The 22,624-nt window shown below is 40.5% G+C and overlaps 1 protein-coding gene across 11 annotated transcripts in view; it reads right to left on the bottom strand.

Annotated features, from left to right (window-relative positions):
• Positions 1–22,624, bottom strand: part of LOC143026595 (uncharacterized) — a 321,375-nt gene that overhangs the window by 37,217 nt on the left and 261,534 nt on the right. For 6 of the 11 annotated variants that reach the window (XM_076187254.1, XM_076187265.1, XM_076187258.1 and 3 more), the window contains 3 exons: positions 3,587–3,883; positions 2,676–2,931; positions 295–471 (listed from right to left, as the gene is read on the bottom strand). In XM_076187254.1, coding sequence (XP_076043369.1) covers positions 295–471; positions 2,676–2,931; positions 3,587–3,883 — 730 coding nt within the window. The remainder of the gene's footprint in view (positions 1–294; positions 472–2,675; positions 2,932–3,586; positions 3,884–22,624) is intronic. The other 5 variants (XM_076187255.1, XM_076187256.1, XM_076187257.1 and 2 more) reach the window with 5 other exon arrangements.

Genomic DNA, 22,624 nt, shown 5'->3' with positions numbered 1-22,624 from the left:
TAGTGGGTTTATAGTGAATCTCCCCTTTTATTTCTCTTATCCCAATTTAGTAGGTCCTCTCTATCAAGGACTTCTGTGCCTCTCAGGATTCTGTAAATGGTCACCAGGTCACCTCTTTCTCTTCTTTGTCCCAAAGTGGTAATTTCAATTTAGCCAGTCTTTCCTCATATGGGAGTGGAATTATACCTTTTGACTTTGACTACCTCCCTTGTATGGGGGAAAAAAGCCCTTGGTATATGTTAATAACTAATCATACACAAATAATTTCTTCAACTCTGCACCCCACTGCACAACTACCTGGATGGAGACCAGGATCTCCTGGAGGTCTGACAGCACGTGTGATGGTTGGAGCTGGGACTTGTGGAGAGTAAATAGTTTGAGGTGGTGGAGGTGGAGCCACTGGGCTTGGCTGTCCTCCAGCAATGCGCTGGAATTGAGGACGAATGGTCCCACTACCAGACATTATGCCTCCTGAAACAAAAAATTCCTTTAGGCATTGTTCAATATGAATATATATATATACCAACATGTCTTTCCCCCCTTACAAAGGGGGAGGCCTAGTCAAAGTATACACCCATCCTTCAACCATCTCACATCCATCCAAAACAATTTTGTCCCTTTATTTTAGATCCTTGTTGATTAAGCATCATCTATCCCCAGTCCATTGCTTGAGTCAAAGCAATGCAGCAAGGCACAGTAAGGCCCAACAGTTGATGCGGGTTTCCCTCCTATGTTTCATTATATGGTGACCCTCCCCCCTTCATCTACTAGAGAAATAAGAGAGCAGAGAAGTAGAAATTCCTTTATGCCACATCAGTTTCTCATCCTTTCACAACCACTACTCTCACTCCTATCTCTTATCCTTTCCCTTCCCTGTTCAACATTCTCCTAGTATCCAAGGCCCACTTCACCCTATCCATCCCATAATTGGTCTTCTCCTCAAGTTCCCTCCATCCAACTCTGCCTTCCACAATACTGTGTTAGTTAATCTTTCTTCACTCCATATTTCCATATGTCTAAACCATCATTGTGGTCTTGATTAACCATATCTGCCAACACTCTTTTCACCCCTCCCCTCTACCTCACTTCCTCATTTTTCATTTAATCCAAACAAATGCTGGAGTGATTCACCAAGAAAGTTCCACCATTAACAATGGTTATGGTAACTAAAGACCTAAAAAAGGCATTTGAGAATTTCCATATAAAAACTAACACACAACTTCCCCTATATCATATTCAGTTTAAAGGACTCACCATTAACAGGCATTACTTTCCCTTTATCATTCCATTATACAATGATTTATTGCAGGGCTGTGGAGTCGGAACACAAAACCTCCGACTCATCTATTTTTGGCATTACCGACTCCGACTCCTCTATTTTTGGCACTACCGACTCCGACTCCTCTTCATGTAATTAACTGATTATAGCCTACATATTTTATAAAGCCTATACAACACACTTACGCTCCAATCTTGAGTAGACTTATATCATTATAACTGGTTTATATCAAAGAATAAAGATATATGTTATAGTGTGGCTTTCCTATGTTTGACCTCTTCATTAATACTTTATTACTGAAGTAGAGATTTTTTGAAAGGATATTGAAGAAAATTCAGTAAAATAAAGATTCTATAATGTACCTCTTGATTTAACTATATACTGGTACTGCTATGTGATTATTGTGATGGACATTACTCTGGTTCTGGAACTGATCTTATCGATACGAGTACAATACAAGATACAGCTGAACATGTTTGAAACGTGAACCTTTTTTTCAACTTTAAATATCCTTATTTCAATAATTCAATGTTAAAAAGGATAGAGGGGACAAATAAGGGGAAAGGAGAGAAGAGATAGTATTATTGTGTTAGTCTACAGTTGAAATCATAATTATCCTACTGTTTGGCAACACAGCAGTGGGAGAAACCACCAAACTGATGGAGTGATGGAAACGACACATATGAAACTTGACGGGAATATTACAGCTCCCGTGACTGTGTGTCAACAGAAGGTGTTTATCTAATTTATTCAAGTAATACTTTGAATGTTTATTGCTCTATGTATAAATTTGAAAGCCAGCGTTGCACAATGACATTTTGGGGGTTTAGTGGAATGACCACGAAGATAAGACGATGAGATTTATTACATTTTATAATGTTTTTTTTTTTTTTTAAATATAATCTACCTATAATCTAATAATTTTTTAATATAATCTACCTATACCTGCGGCACTGCTTCTGACCCAGGGCAGTGGACAGGGTGCAGGGATGACCCGTCATCTAGGAGGTGCTAAGATGGGAGGGAGGGTGGAGGGGTGTGGAGTGTTTTCGGGGATGAAATGGGTGGGAATGTTTTTGTGCCTTGTCCTTTTTGGCTACCCCCCTGGTAAGGGGAAAAAAAGCCTTGGTATATGTATGTATGTACCTCTAAGGAGTGTGCACTGCATAACTCTACAGACTAAACGAAGGCATTATAAAGTGTAAATTTAACTGGAGTCGGAGTCAGTATATTTTTACTGACTCCGACTCCAACTCCAGTGACACCGTAATTGCTTCCGATTCTGACTCCAACTCCAGTGACTGTAATTGCCTCTGACTCAGACTCTGACTCCACAGCCCTGATTTATTGTCCATATCAAAATAGAAAAATGGACTAAAAATTGAAAGCTAATTACCTGGCTGTAGATTTATGTTGGCAGGAGGGTTGGAAACATTAAGCACATCTGCCTTCAGCTTCTCAAAGTCAACATCACTCAAGGGCAAGTCCTCTGGTCCTCCTCCAGTCGCTGAGGCAGAAGCAGCAAGTTCTTGATGATGGTGGTGGTGGTGATGGTGCTGCTGCTGCTGCTGCTGCTGTTGAGCAGCTTTCTGCTGCTTCAGCTGCTCCTGCTTCTCCTGCTCAAGCAAATCTTCAATGAGGAGTGGCTGTTCCTGGAGAAATGTGACTCATGGTTAACACATCGGTTATGTCATCAAGCTATGCCTTTAGGACCGCAGTGCCATGAAAGTTAAAATACCCCTGGCACTCATCTGGATAAATCATGCAACATGATCAGCTACAATATAATCATATATGATGCATTCAGCTTGTCACTAACACAATAAGCTTTAAGCAGACTATAACATAAAGCAAAAAAGCTAAAGTGAAACTTAGTTCTATGAAAAAAAAAAAAAAAGGCAAATTGCCTAGTAGATTTACAAGACATTTCTGTCATATGCATGATTGCTTTTTAAAATCACTAGAAACATAAAATGATCATAACCCTTGTAATAACTCATCGCACTACATGATGGTGCTATAATTCAGTACAAGTACAAAAGCTGATTTTCTCTTTAATCTTAAATAAAAACATTGTAAGAAATAACCTACATAATACTTTAATACAAAATCTGTGGTACTTTGTTAACTGGCCTATGATAAATCCAAATGCCTAGATTCACAAGCAGCAGCCATTTCCCTAGGCCTGACTCATGCTGCACTGTCATCTGCCACAACACGTAGGCACACCAAAACACAAAACCAAATATGGTCAAGACATGCAACAAGCAAGTGGGGCACAAAGGGTAATGCAAGTGTTAGTCTCACCTGAAGCAGAAGAGGTCGCCTGAGGGGCTGGGGAGGCAGCATGGGGCCGTGGGGGCCTACTGGTGGACCTCCATGGGGAAGAGAAGGCCCACCTGGAATCCCATGGGGGCCCATGTGTGGAGGTAGGCGAGGCCCAGCCATGCCAACCATTGGGGGTCCTGGCCCCATTATAGGAGGGTGGTGGTGAGGGTGGCCTGGTCGCAACATTGGAGGCCCCCCTGGCCCCATTGGTCCGCCTATATTGCCTGGGCCCCCTGGCATAGGCCCTCTTACCATCATTCCCTCACTAACCATCACCTGAAGGTACCCACCACCATTACCACTACCAGCAGCACCACCACCACACACGTACCCATTTCCCACCAGCCATAAGATATTTTATCTATTTATTTATTTATTTATTTCTAAAGCAATTTTCCTCCTAACCCTAATGGAAAATATATATCTTTCAATAGTTTACAGTCTTATAGCAGGTGGGAATTATGGATGTGTGTGTTAATCATTAAATCACGATAGCCATTAAATGTGCGGCAAAACAAGTTGTACTAAATGATTCATTCCACTGTTAGAATTATATTTAACTACAAATTCATGCTCCTTCAAGTCCAACTGAAGAGTAAGATGGGCAGCCAATTTATTCAACATTATTCCACAATTCTCCATAATCAATATATGACAGAAAAAGCATTTTGTCACCTCTAATACCAGGTTACGGACTACTTTTGCAATAACTGTTAAGACTAAGACTGCTGCAGCATTCACGTTAACACTACTGTATATAAGCCATACAATTAGCAGCAAAGTGGATGACAGTCTTGCAGCCTTTACTCCTTAGTCCTTACAGGTCCTCCATGGAGAGATCAATCTAAGAATTTCCCATTCTTAATGGCAGTAACAAATAACTGAGTCCAATTGAATACAGCATAACTCAGAAAACCAAAAAACAACAAGTGCACAAATACACTACTCATAAAATAGCTAAGTCTTTCTATGGACACATCCAGGGACCAATGAATGGAACCTGGAAATGGTGGTTCTGCACGATGGATGTCAGAGAGAATCATTTCACTGCCACCCATTTTTGAAAGTTGGCAGCAGCCTCACCTACATCTGGATGGGCAGACAGTTGTTCACTGGAGGAAGCCTTGAACCCCTCTTGATCAACTTCGCAATTTCACCACTTTTTCATACAACAGCCCATAAGTGAATGCTCCCCTACTCCTACTACTACAAGCCAGTGACATTCAAGTCCCACATTAATACAACAGAAACAACAGGGTTTCTTCCTAGAGATCTATGGGAGGGTCCAAGGACCACTGCCAGCTACTGTGAGGCAGCAGGTTTCCAGTTGTGAAATTATACAATAATTACCATTATACATCCATCTTAAATTCTATCTACACATCTCACAGAAAGACAGAGTGTGCACACACACACACACATAGGGCAACTGGAAACAAGAGAAAGGAAAGCATACTAATTCACCCAAGGGCTGATGTTGGAGAAATGATCTAATACTCCCTTTAACCACTTTGGTACAATGATGCCTACATAGGCATCATGAGGCATGAGTGGGTACACAAGGTTGCCAGCATCGGCATTTTGATTTCATATATATTTTTTGTAACTGTACATAGTTACCCCTTGACTCTGTGAACGGGTTTGATCATGTTTTCTGTGTTTATTATTATTAGTCAGAGTAAAAGAGAGTGAGTAATACAGCAGTGACTTTATATTTTATAATGTGAGTAGTGTGTTACATTGTACATATGGCAGCCAATGCTGCATGTGAGAATTTGTCTAATACTGAAGTGGTTAAGAATCTATATTCATACTCCCTTTACCTATGTCATAGAACAGGTGGACAACTATCACAGGAAAAGCAGTTTCAGGGAATTCCCAAATGATAGATATATGTGAACAGTGGTCAAAGATGTAATGTTGGATTGGATGGAAGTAATTAGTGTACTACAGCACTCAGTACTGGTGGTACCAGTAATGTTCTTAGTGTATATGAATGATTTATCTATCTATATACCATGGATGTGTCATTTCACCATGGCTGTTCAATGTATATATGGATTATATGGATGGGTTGGTGCAAGAGGTAAATGCAAGGGTAATGGGCTGAGGATTGGAGGTGTTTAAAGAAAAATGGAGAAAAAATGGGAGATGAACAAGTTGTCTGATGACAACACTGCACTTGTAGCAGGATCTGAGGAGGGATTAAGGAAGATAGTGATGGAGTTTGGGAACGTGTGCAAAAGAAGGAAGTTTAAGATAAATGTGGGTGAAAGTAAGGTGATGAGATGCACAAGGGGAGAGGATGGCAGCAAATTGGAAGCAAGTACTAAGGGAGAGAGGTTGGAGGAAATGGACAGCTTTAGATATTTAGGGCGAATGTGGTAGGAGGGGGAGGAGTGTTAGTGGAGGTAGAATGTAGATTGAGGAGTGAGTAAATGTCCTGGGGGATTAAATAGTGTAATGAGAAATGGACATTTAGGAATGGATGCTAAGAGGAGGTTGTATGAAGGGGTTATTGTGTTGACAGTATTGTATGGGGCAGAAACATGCAACATAAGAGAAGGAGAGATAACCAATCAAGGCATGCACTACAGCCATTATATGATTCATAACTGATAATTAATTGCTCTGTCAAATTTCATTAAGTGGGAAATCCGTAGTCCCAGAATGGCTGGCAATGGTCTTTGGGCCCTCCCATAGATCTCTCAGGGGAAAACTTTGGACTACTGTTGTGCTGTGTGAGTGTGGGACTGTCACTTCATCAAGGTAGTTTGGGGAGGGGAGCATTCACCAGTTGTCAACTCTATGTATGTAACAGGGTGTAAGAAAAGGAAAAAACTATAGTTGGGAGAGATATCTTGGGTCCAGTCTAGAGACCAAGAGTCAGCTCCTCAGGACTGCACCTCCTGATGGCAGTTCCACTGTCACTCTTGCAGAACACCCACATATAGGTAATTGTCACTGGTCCCACATGAATATAAAGAATGAAATAGGTCTTATATACCAAGGAGGCTTTTTCCCTTTTACAAGGGAGGTAGCCAAGTCAAAGGGCAAGTATCTAATCCCACCCATTCCATTCCAATCCACTACCATTTCTTCCCTCTCATCTTAGCTCCTTGTGGATGAAGGGTCATCCTTGCCTTCCACCCAATACCCTCAGTCAGAAGTAATGCAGCAACACACAATACATCCACAGCAAGGCTGCTTCTCTTAATCAGCAACCCCCACCCTCTGTCCTCTCAAGCAGAAAATATAGAAGACAGGGAGAAACCCCTTTGGGCTACATCAAAACATCAATCACACATAGCCACTCCCTACTCCTTCCCCCCTATCTCCTACACCCTCACATCCTTGCATCACAGAATCATCTAGAAACAGCCATTCTCCATTCACTGGTATTTCCCGACTTCTCCCTTCTTTGATCAACATACATTCCCCTCTGTTTCAACACCATTTCTCCCCAACCATCCATATCGTCCTCAGTTATCCCCTCTTAAATTCAATGTCTCTGCCACATACAAAGCCATCAGCATAATTTGGAAAAAGTAAAAAAAGAATATCAGAACAATATAAAATTGGTACAGAGGAAGTAAAGGAAGTTGGTTCCAAAAAGGATCTGGAGTAATCATCACCAAAGACATGTCCCCAGACAAGCAGATAAACAAAATAGTTGGAGAAACCTACAATTTACTAAGATCAATAAAGGTGGTTTTTAATTACTTGGACAAGGAAATGGTAAAGAAAATACTAGTCACACTGATAAGACCAAGATTGGAGTATGCAACAACACTATGGACACCCAGTACAAAAAAGAATATATGGAAAATAGAAAGAATCCAAAGAGCAACAACAAAGATGGCATCAACACTTTCAAAATTGACATACGAGCTGATTGTCTAAACTGGAATTACCAACCCTGGAACAAAGAAGAGAAAGAGATCTATTGGCCATTTACAGAATCATGAAAGGCATGGAAGTCCTTGACAGAGACCTATTAATGTGGGATAGAAGAAAAACAAGGAGACATGAAAAGAAACTCAAAAAGGGCAGTTATAGAAGAGATCTGGAGAGAGAAATTCCATACAGAGTGGTAGATGTCTGGAACAAATTGGACAAAACAATAGTGTGTGCAAACACCATACAAGAATTTATGAACAAACTAGATGTTGTGAGATACAAAGATGGGTCACCATGAGCATAGCTCCCCTTCCCGTGTAATACAACTAGGTAAATACACAACCTCCTCTTTGATTTCATTCCCAGATGCATATTTCTCATGACACTTTTTAATACCCCAAGGCATTTCCTAGCTTCTCTCAATCTACAGTTTACCTCTACCTCCACCCCTCCCCTTCCTGCCACATGTGACCCCAAATTTCTAAAGCTAACCACTTCCTCCAACCTCTCTCCTTTGAGACTCAGTTCAAACTCACTGCCATCCTCTCCCTTTGTACATCTCATCACTTTGGTTTTACCCATATTTACCTTCAACTTTCTCCTATCACATATTTCCCCAAACTCCCTTGCTCCACCCTCTGACCCTGCCACAAGTGGAGTGTTGTCAGCAAACAACAACTGGCTCACCTCCCACTTTCTTCCATATTCTTGAATCATCTTTACCTCCTGCACCATCCCATCCATGTAAACATTGAACAGCCATGGTGATATGACATCCCTGATGCTGTCCCACCTTTACCTCAAATTACTCATTTTCTCCATTTCCAATTCTAACACAGGCTTTACTGCTCTCATAAAAACTTTTAACTGCTCTAAACAGCTTTCCCCCAATCCCATATATCTGCAAAAGCTCCTACAGTACCTTTCTGTCTACCCTGTCATAAGCCTTTTCCAAATCCATAAAGGCCCCCCCACCCCCCACAAAAAAAAAAAAAAAAAAAAAAAAAAAAAAAAAAAAAAACCCTTTTCCTAAAGCTTTCTCACATATCTGCCTTACCACTAAAATCTGTTCCATGCAACCCTCACCTTTCCCAAACCAACACTGTTCCTCACCAATTACTCCCTCTGTTTCTCTCAATCCTCTCAATTACAACCTAACACTAAAAGAATACCAACATATAACAGGCCAGGCTACAGAAACAAACTGGCCCTGATGGAACCAGCAAACATAAGGCACAGAACACTTAATTTTACACTGCCCCACCACAGCCATACCCAGACAATTACTCAACATTTCTTATGTAACTTATGGACCAATCTGGTGGTGCTGTTGCCGGTTACCTGGGAACTGTAGGTCTTCTGCAACTACATCAACCAGATATAAATCCTTTAGAGAAAACTTTTCCATGTCAGACAAGAATCACACTGGGATGACTACTCAGGACACCATCTGACACTAAAACAGTATCAACACAGAATATGCCTGGCCAGATTCAAGCTACACCTGATGCAACCACCATACAGAAGATACAGAACACTTCATATTACAATGCCCCACACCAACAATACTGAGACAACATAATACCTCTTCTCTGAGTGATTTATGACCCCAAATGAAGGTTGTTGCCAGTTTCCTAGAGGCCTTAGTTCTTCTGCAAGAATGATCAGGGGCAACGGATTGATCATAGTTTTTTTATGGATGAAGGATCATCCCTCTACTTATCCATTACCCAGGTTAGAAGCAATGCAGCAAGACAAAGCACCTCTAAAGTGGGGTCTGACAGCTGAAGCTGGTTTATCCCACCACTTCAGGATATGAAGCCCCTCTCCCATCATCCACTCAAGAAAAAAACAATCAATCAATTGTTGTCTTGAGTTTCACTCCATGGAAAACCTATAGCTCCACAGTGGCTGGCAACAGTCCTCAGAACCTCGAATAGATCTCTCTAGAAAGTACCTTTGGACTACTGTCTCTGTTGTATCAGTGTGGGACCATTTCTATGTCACTGGCTTAAAGTTGTAGGGAGAGGAAAGCACTGGCTGGTTGTCAGCTTTCAGTGTGTGAAAATGTGTAAGAAACACAGTTCAAATTGATAGAGAGATATCTTGGGCCCAGTCCTTCAGGACTGCACCTTCTGATGGAAGTGAGGGGCTTGAAGGGTTTTGAAAATGAGCGGCTCTGCTGTCCATCTAGCAGGTACCTGTCTTTGGTCCCTCCAATAAAAAATTTATGATCCATTCATAGCCACTCTCCATTTATACCTCTCACTTGCCCTCTCCCTTTCCTGCTCTACATTCTGCTTTCACCCTAACCTTCCATCCCATTCTCTGATTTTCCCTCAACAAAAAACTTCACCTGCAACATTCTACTTAAATATCTAACACAACCTGTCACCTGACATAAACACAATCATACTCAGATCACAACACGAGGACAAGACTGACCACCGAACATCCTTCTCCATCTAACCTCTTGAGACATTAACCCCATAAAAATCCTTCCTAAAAGATACAATACACACCAGCACTAATACATTCAGGTTACTACCTAACACTAAAAGAATATAAACACTGAATAGGCCAGGTTACAGAAACAAACTGGCCTTGATGCAATCATGAAACAGAAGGCAGTGAACATCTCATTTTACACTGCCCCACAACAGCTATACTCAGACAATTACACAACATTTCTTTCTTGAGCAATGTATGGACCAATCTGGTGGTGCTGTTGTTACTTGGGAATTGTAGGTCTCCTGCAAAAGAGACCTGGGGCAGCTGATTGAATAATCAATAGAATAAGACCTCATTAGCATAACTATAACCCCCTACACTATAAACAGGGAGAGAGATACAGAGAAAGAAGAAAAGAAGAGGGGAAAGGAATTGTAAGGGAAATGGCAATTAAAGCATATATCTTCTATACACTCATTCCACCTATCTATATACTAAAAGACTTTTCCCCCCATATATGGGAAGTAGCCACCAAGGCATCCACTTGCTCCATCACCCAACTGTTTCCTTTTTATCTTAGCTCCTTGTAGATGAAGGGTCATACCTGTTGTACAAGCCTACTGTCCAGGTCAGAAGCAATGCAGCCAGACACAACACATCCAGAAGGGCCTACATCCTAAGTTGGTTTACCTTTGCCATTTCATTTAAACAGTGACCCTTCCTCCTCATCCCCTGTGAGAATAGGGCACATATGAAGAAATCCCTTTGGTATGCATCAATTTACTGTCCATTCACAACCATTCTCCACTCACACCTATCTCTTGCCTTCTCCCTTTGCTGCTCAACAGATATGGACCAAAAGGTCTCCTGTCGGCATGCTCCGCCTTTGTAATCCTTTGTAACCAGCTTAGGCTGAGAATGCTTTCACTGAGGCCATCACCTGGCATTGAGGCCAAAACCTGGCCACAGATTCAAACTGCTCCATATGCAACCACCAACACAGAAAACACAGAACACTTCATGCTACAGTGCCCCACATGAACTATACCTAACAACAATAAAATAGCTCTTCTCTAAGTGACTTATGGTTTTGCCTGGAGGCTGAATTTTTCTGGAAGAGAGACCTGGGGGCAATGGATTGATTGATCCTATCACATACCTTCCCAAACTCCATCACTAACTAACTTAGACCCTCTCACCCACCCACAAGCACAGCATCATCAGCAAACAACTGGATCACCTTCCACTTCTCTCCACTTTTTCTAATTGTCTCCAATCCTCTGCCCACCACACTCACATTTACTTCCCAAACCACCCTGTCCACATACACATTGAAAAGCCATGGTGACACAACAGAACCCTGGTGCAGTTGCACCTTCACCTGAAACTACCCACTCTCACCATTCCCAACTGTAACACAAGTTCTACTCATGTAAAATCTTTAGACTGCCCCATATATCTGCAATACCTCCCACAATGCCTTCCTGTTGACCCTGTCATAAGCTTTCTCTAGATCCAGTCACCAAAAATATCCTTATCTTTTGCTAAAAATTTCTAAACTTCTCATATATGCCTTACATTTCTCAAACCCACACCAATCCTCACCTGTTCCTCTCACTGGATTGATTAACTGACTGATTGCAAATACCCTCCCATATACATTTCTATGCTTAAATAAATTATTCCTCTAAAACTATTACATTCGTATTCCCCCTTTCCTTTGTAAACTAAAACCATACAAGCATTTCCCCAGTCCTCTGGCACATTCCCCTCCCTTAGTGTGTATCCTATGTGCCACAACTTTTGGTGCATTCTGTAATTATTTTTTGTGCTCCATTCTACAATGTAAGTTGTTTGTGTTTGATTTGCTGACTGTTGGGAACCATGCTGTGGAGGCGTATTCTAAAGTGATTATTTTAAATTGTTTCTAGATAGTTGTTAGCATTTCATTTTGTTGTCCAAGTCAGTGCTAGACATGGTCTTCAGAAGGCTTGTCTCTGAAATACAGAAGTGGGTGGGTGGGAAACAGGAATGACTCTTCATCCACAAGGAGCTAAGATGAAAGGGTAACAAATAGGTGACAGATAAGAGTGGGTCCATGCATGCCTTGGCTGACTGCTTCCTTCCTAAGGAGGAGTAGGAGGAGGAGGAGGAGGAGGAAGAGAGAGAGAGAGAGAGGAAAAAAAAGGTATATAGGTAGATAGAAACCCATAGATGATGCACACTCAACCAGAGGATCTAAAATGCATTCAGCCCAACTTTTTTTTTGTTTTTTTTGTTTAATGAATATTTGTTCTTACTTGGTCTTTTTTCACAAACTCCTGTTGTTGGCTTTTATGTTTTATAAATTTCTAGTTATATGCTCTACTGTATAGTAGAACTACATATATATATATATATACTCTTCCAATCTACTGGGACACTCCTTTAGACAATTAAAAAATCTCACCAGCCATTCCAATTTAGTTACTCTATCCTTTCTCAGACATTACACATAAACATGTAACCTAGGTGCCTTTCCAGCTTTCATCTCTGTCAATGCTTTTTGTATTTTCTCTTTTCCTACTACCTTATCATTCTCCACTCCCATCACAGTCATTCTCCTGGTATATCAATCTACTACAATAAAAGCCTCCCTATCCTCCTTGACATTCAAATCCTTGATTTACTCTTATCTATCTTCACTCACCATCTTCCTTTCCATTAACATTCCTATTGCTAAATACTTCTCACATACCTGCCTAACCACAAAAACCTGTTCTATACAAACTTTCCCTCTTTTAGTGACCAATAATGAATACCTGCAAACTGTGGCCTGCAAAATGGAATTCACGATGATCTCCCTGTTGCCCATCTTCAAAACCTAACCTAACACTCTCAACATCATCTGGAGCAGCAGCCCCAAAGGGATGGGGCTCAGTCTCCTGACCAGGCCCAAGAACTCTGACCATTTCCTCTAGCTTTTCACACAGAGCTAATAACTGGCTACCACACCCCTCTTCTAACTGTGACCCAATGGCAAAGAAACTGCATCAGACTAATATAACAGACACTGTCCACAGTTTCTCCCCAAAGAGATCTATGGGAGAGTTCAGGGCCATTGCCAGCCACTGTAGAGCTGCATGATTCTAGTCAAAAAGGCTTATGATAACTATTCCTTTTCCTATATCCACACTTCTCCTAATCCTCCCAATATATGTCCTTACAACTAAAGGGACCACACTCAACAGACCAATTAATTTAACAGTAGTGTAATGGAATTTAGAGAGAGAGAGAGAGAGAGAGAGAGAGAGAAATAATAATAATAATAATAATAGTGTGTGCAAATACCATACAAGAATTTAAGAACAAACTAGATGTTGCAAGATACAAAGACGGGTCACTAGGAGCATAGCTCCCCTTCCTGTATAATACAACTAGGTAATTACAAATTTATGATTCCCTTCCTCTTGTATAGAAAAACTTATACGTGCAATCCTCCAATCCACTTCCACACTTCTTTTCCTTGGGCACATAATGAACACTCACCAGCCACTCCACCTTTCATCCCATTCCAATCCAGGTGCCTTTCCAGCTTTCTTACTTTTCAACATTATTTTTACCCCCTCCTCTGCAATGGGTTTGTCTTTGTCAGAGAGAGAGAGAGAGAGAGAGAGAGAGAGAGAGAGAGAGAGAGAGAGAGAGAGAGAGAGTGAGAGAGAGAAGAGAGAGAGAAGAGAGAGAGAGAGAGAGAGAGAGAGAGAGAGAGAGAGAGAGAGAGAAAAAAGGTGCTTTGTGACGGATGAGAAACACATTACAGCTAGACCGGAAATAGAAAAACGAGCACTAAAAAGCTAAAGAAATTGAGTGACTATAGATTGTAAATTGCAGAGCAAGATCGAAGAAGTGTTTTAGTTAAGTGAATCTGTAAAAGGGGTGCATGGCCAATGAAAATTAAATTCAACTCGCAAAACACATACATATCAATACACCAAAAACCCTTTCCCCTAGTAAGGGAAATGGCTGAGTCAAAGCATACACCCATTCCAAACCCATTTGTCATCCCTTCTTTGGTCCTTCTGGATGAAGAGTCATACCCTGTCCCCTGCCCAGTGCTTGGGTCAGAAGCAATGCAGCAATTTTACAGCAGGGCCTGACAGCTGAGGCTGGTTTACCCACCCATCCATTCATTATATGATAATATCCCCCTCCCCTTATACACTTGGGAATTTACAGCAGTAAATCATTTTATCTATCCTGTGGTAAGGGAGAAAGAATAATGCCACCTAGTTTTCTCACTTGAGTCATAATAGGTGACTCAAATGGGACGATGGATAATCCCCCCTCTTACATCCCCTCTCTGTAGCCCTAAAGACTACATTCCTAAAAAAGAAAAAAGTCAAGGCATAAGACAGTTTGGGAGTTTTCCAACCAGAACCCTAAGGTTTGGGTCTTTTAATATGTGTGGGTGTGGTAAAGATGAGAGTAAACGGGAAGAGATAGGCAGTATGTTTGTGAGAAGAAAGATGCATGTGTCGGCAATGAAACTAAGCTGAAGGGGAGGGGTGAGTTTGAGTTGAAGAGTGTAGTGGGGAGGGTGGCAGGAGTGAAGAGAGGACAAGGGACAGAATGGGTGGATATATTAGTAAGTGAAGAGATAGGTAAGCAAATGGTGGAGTGGTAGGAAGTTTTTTCAAGGCTAATGTGGATGATGGGGTGGTGCAAGAGGAAATGCAAGGGTGGTGGGTCAGGGATTGGAGATGTTTAAAGAAAATGGAGAAAAGTGGGAGGTGAACCAGCTGTTGTTTGCAGACGACACTGCACTTGTAGCAGGATCAGAGGAGGGATTGAAGAAGTTGGTGACAGAGTTTGGGAGAGTGTGTGAAAGAAGAAAGTTGAAGATAAATGTGGGTAAAAGTAAGGTGATGAGATGTACAAGGGGTGAAAGTGGCAGCAGACTAGAAGTGAGCTTACAGGGAGAGCGACTGAAGGAAATGGGTAGTTTTAGATACTTGGGTGCCAATGTGGCAGGAAAGGGTGGAGTGAGGTGGAGGTAGAATGTAGATTGAGAGAAGTGAGTAAATGCCTTGATGGTTTAAAAAGTGTAATTAGGAATAGACATTTGGGAATGGATGCTAAGAGGAGATTGTATGAAGGAGTGATTGTGTCAACACACTGCATGGGGCAGAAACATGGAACATAAGAGAGGAAGAGAGAAGGAGTTTGAATGTGTCTGAGATGTATGATAGGGATTACTAGGCTGGATAGAGTGAGGAATGAGGAGGTGAGGAGGAGAACAGGGGTGGAAAGGGAGTTGGGAGATGGGGTAGATGAAAGAGTATTGGAATGGTTTGAACACATGGAAAGAATGAGTGAAGAAAGACTAGTAAAAGAGGTATGGAAGGCAGATGTGGAGGGAGTGAACATGAGGGGGCGCCCTAGGATGAGATGGATGGATGGGGTGAAAGGTGCCTTGGGGAAGAGGGGAATGTCTGTTGAGGAAGGACGGGAGAGGACAGAAGACAGGGGTGAATGGAGAATGGTTTTATATGGATCATGTTGTGATGCATGAGGTGGAATGGGTGGGGGGATGGGGTAGTATGTGTGAGAAAAATTTGACGCAGCCCGAAGGGATTTCTCCCAGTCTTCTCCTTTTCTGCATGAGGGGACAGAGAGGGGGGTCGCCGATTTAATGAAGCGGCCTTGCTGTGGATGTGCTGTGTCTTGCGACACTGCCTCTGATCGAGGACAGTGGACAAGATGCAGGGATGACCCGTCATCCAGGAGGTGCCAAGATAAGAGGGAGGGTGGAGGGGAGTGGAGTGTATTAGGAATGGAGTGGGTGGGAATGGTTTTTATGCCTTTTTCTTTTTGGCTACCTCCCTTGTAAGGGGGAAAAAGCCCTTGGTATATGTATGTATGTAATGTGGATGAAGGCGAATCTGGGAAGGGAGATGTATGTTCACATGGGCCTGTTAGTGAGAAGAGTGTAGAGGAAAGGGAGGTTTTTGGATAGATTCAAATGAGTGCATAGAGGGTTTAGGGAGAAATAACAATGTAATGGTATTGGGAGATTTCAATGCTAGAGTAGGAGATGATCCAATAGACAGAGTGGTTGGGAAGTGTGGAGTGCCAGAAAAATATTGTAATGGAGAGTTGATGGTAGATATATATTTTGAAAGAGAGTTGATGATAGCTAAGAGTGTTTGGGAAGAAAGTCAAGCATAAGTACACTTAGGAGAGGATAGTGGATGGAAGGGAAGTAGGGTTTTAATGGAATATACAGTGGTACCTAAGAGAAGTGCAGGAGGTGTTGGATGTACATGTTCTTAGGGAAGAGAGTGGAGGAATATTTGATCAATTTTTGGTTGATGGTAAGTAGAGTGAAGGATAGATGGAAAAGAGGAAAAGGACAGAAGGTTGAGTGGTGCTTAGAGTAAATTGCTTAAATGAGAAGAAAAAGGAGTACAAGAAGCTGATAGAAAAGTGGGAGGAAGTAAAGGGTACAGTAGAGCTAGGAGTGGAGGAATGGGATGTTTCAAAGAGGGAGTCACAAGGTGTGCAAAAATGGTGTGTGGAATAAGGAGGATAGGAGAAAGGGTAAGGAGTTGTGGGATGAAGCAAAGAAGGTTGAAGACAAGAAGAAATGAGCATTCAAAGACTGGTTGCAAAATAGGATGAAACACATGAAAGATATAATGGAGGAAGAAGAAGAAGAAGAAAAAAAAAAAGTAAAACATATAGAAGGAAAAAGGAGAGCACATATAAAACGGGGGAAGAGTGTGACATTAAAATTTGAAAGTAATAAAAAGATGTTTTGGAGGGAAATTAAGAGAGGGGAGGAAAATCAAGTATAGAAGAAAAGATAAAAGGTGCAAATGAAGAGATGATACTGGAAGAGAAGGCAGTAAGAGGAAAATGGACAGAGTATTTTAGGGAGTTGCTAAATGTGGAGGATAGGGAGGGAAAGGTTGTTGCTGTGGAAGGAGCTAATAAAATGATGGTGATGGATAAGGAAAATGGGGGGAGAAATAAGAAAAAAATTAGTTACATACACATACCAAGGGCTTTTTCCTCCTTACATGGGAGGTAGTGAAAGTCAAAGGCATAAATTCATTTCCACCCATTTCATCCCCACATACTCCCATTCATCACTCCTCCCTCCCTCTCTCTTTTCTTGGCTCCTCCTGGATGATGGGTCATCCCTATATCTTGCCCACTGCCCTAGGTTCGAAGCAATGTAGCAAAACACAACATATTTACAGCAAGGTCACGTCATTTAATCCCCACTCTACATCCCCTCATGCAGGAAAAAATGGAGAGAAATCTCTTTGGGATGCATCAAAATACCATACACATACTCTCACCCAATGCCCCATCCACTCCATTCCATGCATCACAGCATTATCCATACACAACCATTCTCCATTCACCCCTATCTTTTATCTTTTCCCTTCTTTCCTCAAGAGACATTCCCCTCTTTCCCAATGCCACTTTTACTCCATCCATCTGTCTCATCCTTGGTTGCCCCCTCATGTTCACTCCAACTCTGCCTTCCACACCTCTTTTACTAATCTTTCGTCACTCATATTTCCAAACCATCAAAATACTCTTTCATCAACCCTATCTCCCAAATCCTTTTCTACCCCCCACTCCTCCTCACCTCTTTGTTTCTCACTATATCCAGCCTAGTAACCCCCACCATACTTCTCAGGCATTTAATCTCAAACTCAAATGAAGTATAAAACACCAATTGAGTGACCATATACTAATAGAGTTTGAACTAAAAGAACAGAACAATGTAGGTAGGAATGATAAACATAGGGAAGGAAGATTAATGTACAACAAAACGGATTTTGTAAAACTAAGATTTTGTAAAACTAAAAATTTTCCAAAATACAAACTGGGATAAATTCTCCAAAGAGGAAACAAAGATGGAAGACAAATGGAACATATTCAAAGAAAAGTACAAGGAAGGAATTGACAAATATGTACCAAAAAATAAACAAAAAGAGATTTATATAAAGTGTTGGTATAACAAAAGGTGCTAAGATAAGAGGGAGGGTGGAGGGGTGTGGAGTGTATTCAGGGATGGAATGGGTGGGAATGATTTTATGCCTTTTCCTTTTTGGCTACCTCCCTTGTAAGGGGAAAAAAGCCTTGGTATATGTATGTATACATAACAAAAGGTGTAGTGAGGCTAGAGACAGAAGAGACAAAGCCTGGAAAAGATGGAAAAAAGACAAAATAAACATCCAAATGGCAAACATATATAAAACTTAGGAATGAATATGTGAATATACACAGGAAAGAAAAAAGAAATTATGAAAAAGATATTATAGACAAATGTAAGGATCAACCTAAACTCTTTTACAGATATATAAATGAAAAACTAAAGGATAAAAATGAAATAGTAAAATTGCGTGGAGATAAAGAATACATAGATGACACAGAAATGGCATAAGTTATGATCAGACATTTCAGAGCTCACAATTTTGGGATGATGGACAACAAGAATGATCACTCAAAATGAAATAAATAAATGTAACACAAAAAGAAATAAGAGACCAAATAAAATACCTGGATGTCAGGAAATCACATAGACCGGATGGAATTGGAAATTGGATATACTGAAAGAATGTATAAATGAACTGACAGACAAATTATATGATAATAGACATTTCACTAAAAGAAGGAAAGGTAATGCAAGATTGGAAAGATGCAAACATAGTACCAACATATAAAGGAGGAAATAAAGAAGATCCTACAAACTTCAGACTTGTATCCCTTACAAGCACAGTAGCAAAAATATGTGAAGAAGTCATCAGAAATAAAAGAACCAAACACTTGGAAGAAAATAAAATAGTAAACCCTAAACAATTTGGCTTTAGAAGTGGAAGATCGTGTACCACATACCTAATTTACTTTTACTCGAGATTTATTGATAATACAAGAAAGAAATGGCTGGGCAGATTGTGCCTTCTTGGACTTCCAGAAGGCATTTGACAAAGTACCAGATAAAAAGCTGATAAGAAAAATTGAAATAATAGGAGAAATACAAGGTAAGCTCCTGGAATAAATGAAGGATTTCTTAATTGGGAGAAAAATGAGTGGTACTTAGAGGCAAAAATTTGAACTGGGAAGATGTGAAGAGTGGCATCCCGCAAGGCTCTGTATTGGCTCCTTTAATGTTTGCCATATATATAAATGATATGGATGAGGGAGTAAATTGTTACATGAACTTCTTTACTGATGATGCCAAACTACTCAAGAGATTAAGAACAGAAGAAGATTGTAGATCACTACAAGACCTAGACAAAATATGGGAATGGAGTCAGATGCAAGACGAACTTCAACATTTCTTGTAGCATAATGGAATTTGGAAAAAAAAAAAAAAAAAAATTGAGTATCGGGTCAATATATAATTGGAAACAAGGAAGTCTGAAAAGTTGATTCAGAAAGGGACCTGGGAGTGATCATCTCGAAGTGACTTGACACCTGATCAACATGTCAATAAATTATTTGGAGAGACTTAACTTATTAAGATCAATGAAAGTAGCCTTTGACTATATGGATGAAGAAATGGTTAAAAAAGTGATTACACTAATAAGACCTAAATTAGAATATGCTGCAACACTATGGGCACCTAGCACAAAAAAGAACACAAGAAAATTAGAAAGAATCCAAAGAGCAGCGACAAAAATGACACCTGCACTATAAAATCTGACATACGAACAAAGATTAGAGAAATTACATCTATCAACACTGGAAAAGAGAAGGGTAAGAGGTGATTTGTTGACCATTTACAGAATTATGAAAGGGGTGGAAATTCTTGATAGAAATGGCTTATCAAAATGGGACAGAAGAGAAACAAGAGGACACGAGAAGCTAAAAAATGAGTTACAGATGAGATTTGAAAAAGAATAGCTTCCCACATAGAGTGATTGATGTCTGGAACAAACTAAATGGAGAAACAGTGTGTGCCAAAACTATACAAGATTTTAAGAATAAACTGGATGCGGAGAGATACAAAAACGGGTCGCTACAAGCATAGCTCTTGTCCCGTAAAATACAACTAGGTAAATACATTTAAATTCTTCCTCTCTTATTTTCCATGTTTCTGTCCCATACAGTCCCTTGGTACAACCATCCATTCAGACAATATCCTTTTAGTATCCATTCCCAAATGTCCATTTCTCATTACACTTTTTTATCTACCAAGGCATTTACTTGCTTCTCTGCTCCTTCCTTTCCTGCCACATTTGCCCCATAAGTATCTAAAGCTATCCACTTCCTCCAGTGAAAACAGTTATTAAAATGAGAGAGCAAAGCACCTGGGTTAGATGGATGTCATGTGGAGTGTCTAAAAAGAGGGAGGTATAATGATGATGGACTGGCTGGTAAGGATGTTTAATATCTGTCTAAAAGAGGGTAGAGTGCCACAGGACTGGAAGAGTGCCTGTATAGTTCTGCTTTACAAGGGAAATGGGGACAAATGAGAGTGTAGTAGTTTTGGAGGGATCTGTTTGTTGAAAATAGTTGGAAAGTCTTAGGGGGGGAGGGTTGATAAATCAGGAGAGGAACAGAGTGGGTTTAGGACAGGTAGGGGTTGCATGAATAAGATTTTTGTGAAAAGATATATTAGAGAAAACTTTAGCAAAGGGTTAGGATGTTTTTTGGGCCTATATGGATTTGAAAAAGGCTTATGATAAGGTAGAGAGGAAGGCACTGTGGGAGGTTCTGCAGATATATGGGATAAAAAGAAAGCTGTTAAACGCAGTCAAGAATTTCTATGAGAGTAGTAGAGCCTGTGTTAGAATTTGAAATTGAGAGAGTGAGTGGTCTGAGGTAAAGATGGGACTTTGTCAGGGATGTCATGTCACCATAGCTGTTCAATGTGTACATGGGTGGGGTGGTGCAGACGGTAAATACAAGGGTAATGGGCTGGGGACTGGAGATGGTTGAAGAAAATGGGTGAAAATGGGAAATAAGCCAGTTGTTGTATGCTGACAATACTGCACTTATAGAAGGATCAGAGGAGGGATTAAAGCACTTAGTGATGGAGTTTGGGAAGGTGTGCATGAGGAGAAAGATGAAGGTAAACGTGGTTAAAAGTAAGGCGATGAGATGTACAAAGGGAGAGGATGGCTACAATCTGGAAATATGTATTAAAGGAGAGAGGCTGGAGGAAGGGGATAGCTCTAGATACTTGGGTGCAAATGTGGCAGGAAAGGTAGGAGTGAAGGTGAAGTTAGATTGTAGATTGAGGGAAGAATGTGAATGCCTTGGAGGATTAAATAGCATCATGATAGACATTTGGGAATGGATGCTAAGCTAAGAGGAAATTGTTTTAGGGGGTGACTGTGCCGACATCAATGTATGGGGCAGAAACATGGAGCATGAGAGAAGAAAGGATGAGTTTAAATGTATTTACCTAGTTGTATTTTACAGGACAAGAGCTATGCTCGTAGTGACCCATTTTCGTATCTCTCCACATCCAGTTTATTCTTAAAATCATGTATAGTTTCGGCATTCACTGTTTCTCTGTTTAGTTTGTTCCAGACATCAATCCCTCTATGTGGGAAGCTATTCTTTTGCAGGTCTCTTCTATAAGTGTCCTTCTTTAGTTTCTTTTCGTGTCCTCTTGTTTCTCTTCTGTCCCACTTTAATAAGTCATCTCTATAGAGAATTCCATCCCTTTCATAATTCTGTAAATGGTCAATAAATCACCTCTTTCTCTTCTCTGTTCCAGTGTTGACAGATGTAATTTCTCCAATCTTTGTTCGTATGACAGATTTGACAGTGTAGGTGCCATTTTTGTCACTGCTCTTTGGATTCTTTCTAATTTTCTTATGTTCTTTGTGCTGGGTGCCCACAATATGCGGCATATTCTAGTTTAGGTCTTATCAATGCAACCACTGATTTTTTTAACCATCTCCTTATCTATGTAGTCAAAGGCCACTTTCATTGAACTTAGTAAGATAAAAGTATCTCCAAATAATTTATTGACATGTTTATCAGGTGTCAAGTTGCTTGAGATGATTACTCCCAGGTCCCTTTCTGAATTGACTTTTTTGTTTCCAATTTTATATTGACCCGATACTCTATTTTTGCTTTTTCCAAATTCTATTATGCTACATTTCTTAATGTTGAAGTTTATCTCACATTTCTGACTCCATTCCCATACTTTGTCTAGGTCTTCTTGTTGCAATCTACAATTTTCTTCCATTTTTACTCTCTTGAGTAATTTGACATTGTCAGCAAAGAAGTTCATGTAACAATTTACTCCATCAACCATATCATATGGCAAACATTAAAAGAGCCAATATAGAGCCTCTTTTCATTGGGTCATTGATTCTTCCTTCTTTATTATTTTCCATTTTGTATTAAACTATTCACTCAAGAACTGGATTAGATACAAACCCTGGTGGTCCCACGAATACATATTGGTACTCTCCACAATGAAATGTCTAAGAAGTATGGTAGGGATTATTATGTTGAATAGAGTGAAAAACGAAGTGAGAAGAGTGGGGGTAGAAAAGGAGTTGGGAGATAGGGTGGATGAAAAAATATTGTGATGGTTTGGACATATGGAAAGAATGAGTGAAGAAAGATCAGTAAAGAATTGTGGAAGGCAGAGGTGGATGGAATGAACAGGAGTGGGTAACCAAGGATGAGATGGATGCA

This window comes from Oratosquilla oratoria, chromosome 6, assembly GCF_046742065.1.
Source record: "Oratosquilla oratoria isolate Oo_2021 chromosome 6, ASM4674206v1, whole genome shotgun sequence".
NCBI lineage: Eukaryota > Metazoa > Arthropoda > Malacostraca > Stomatopoda > Squillidae > Oratosquilla > Oratosquilla oratoria.
The sequence above is the reverse complement of the archived record's forward strand: the minus strand, read 5'-3'. Positions and strand labels throughout refer to the sequence as shown.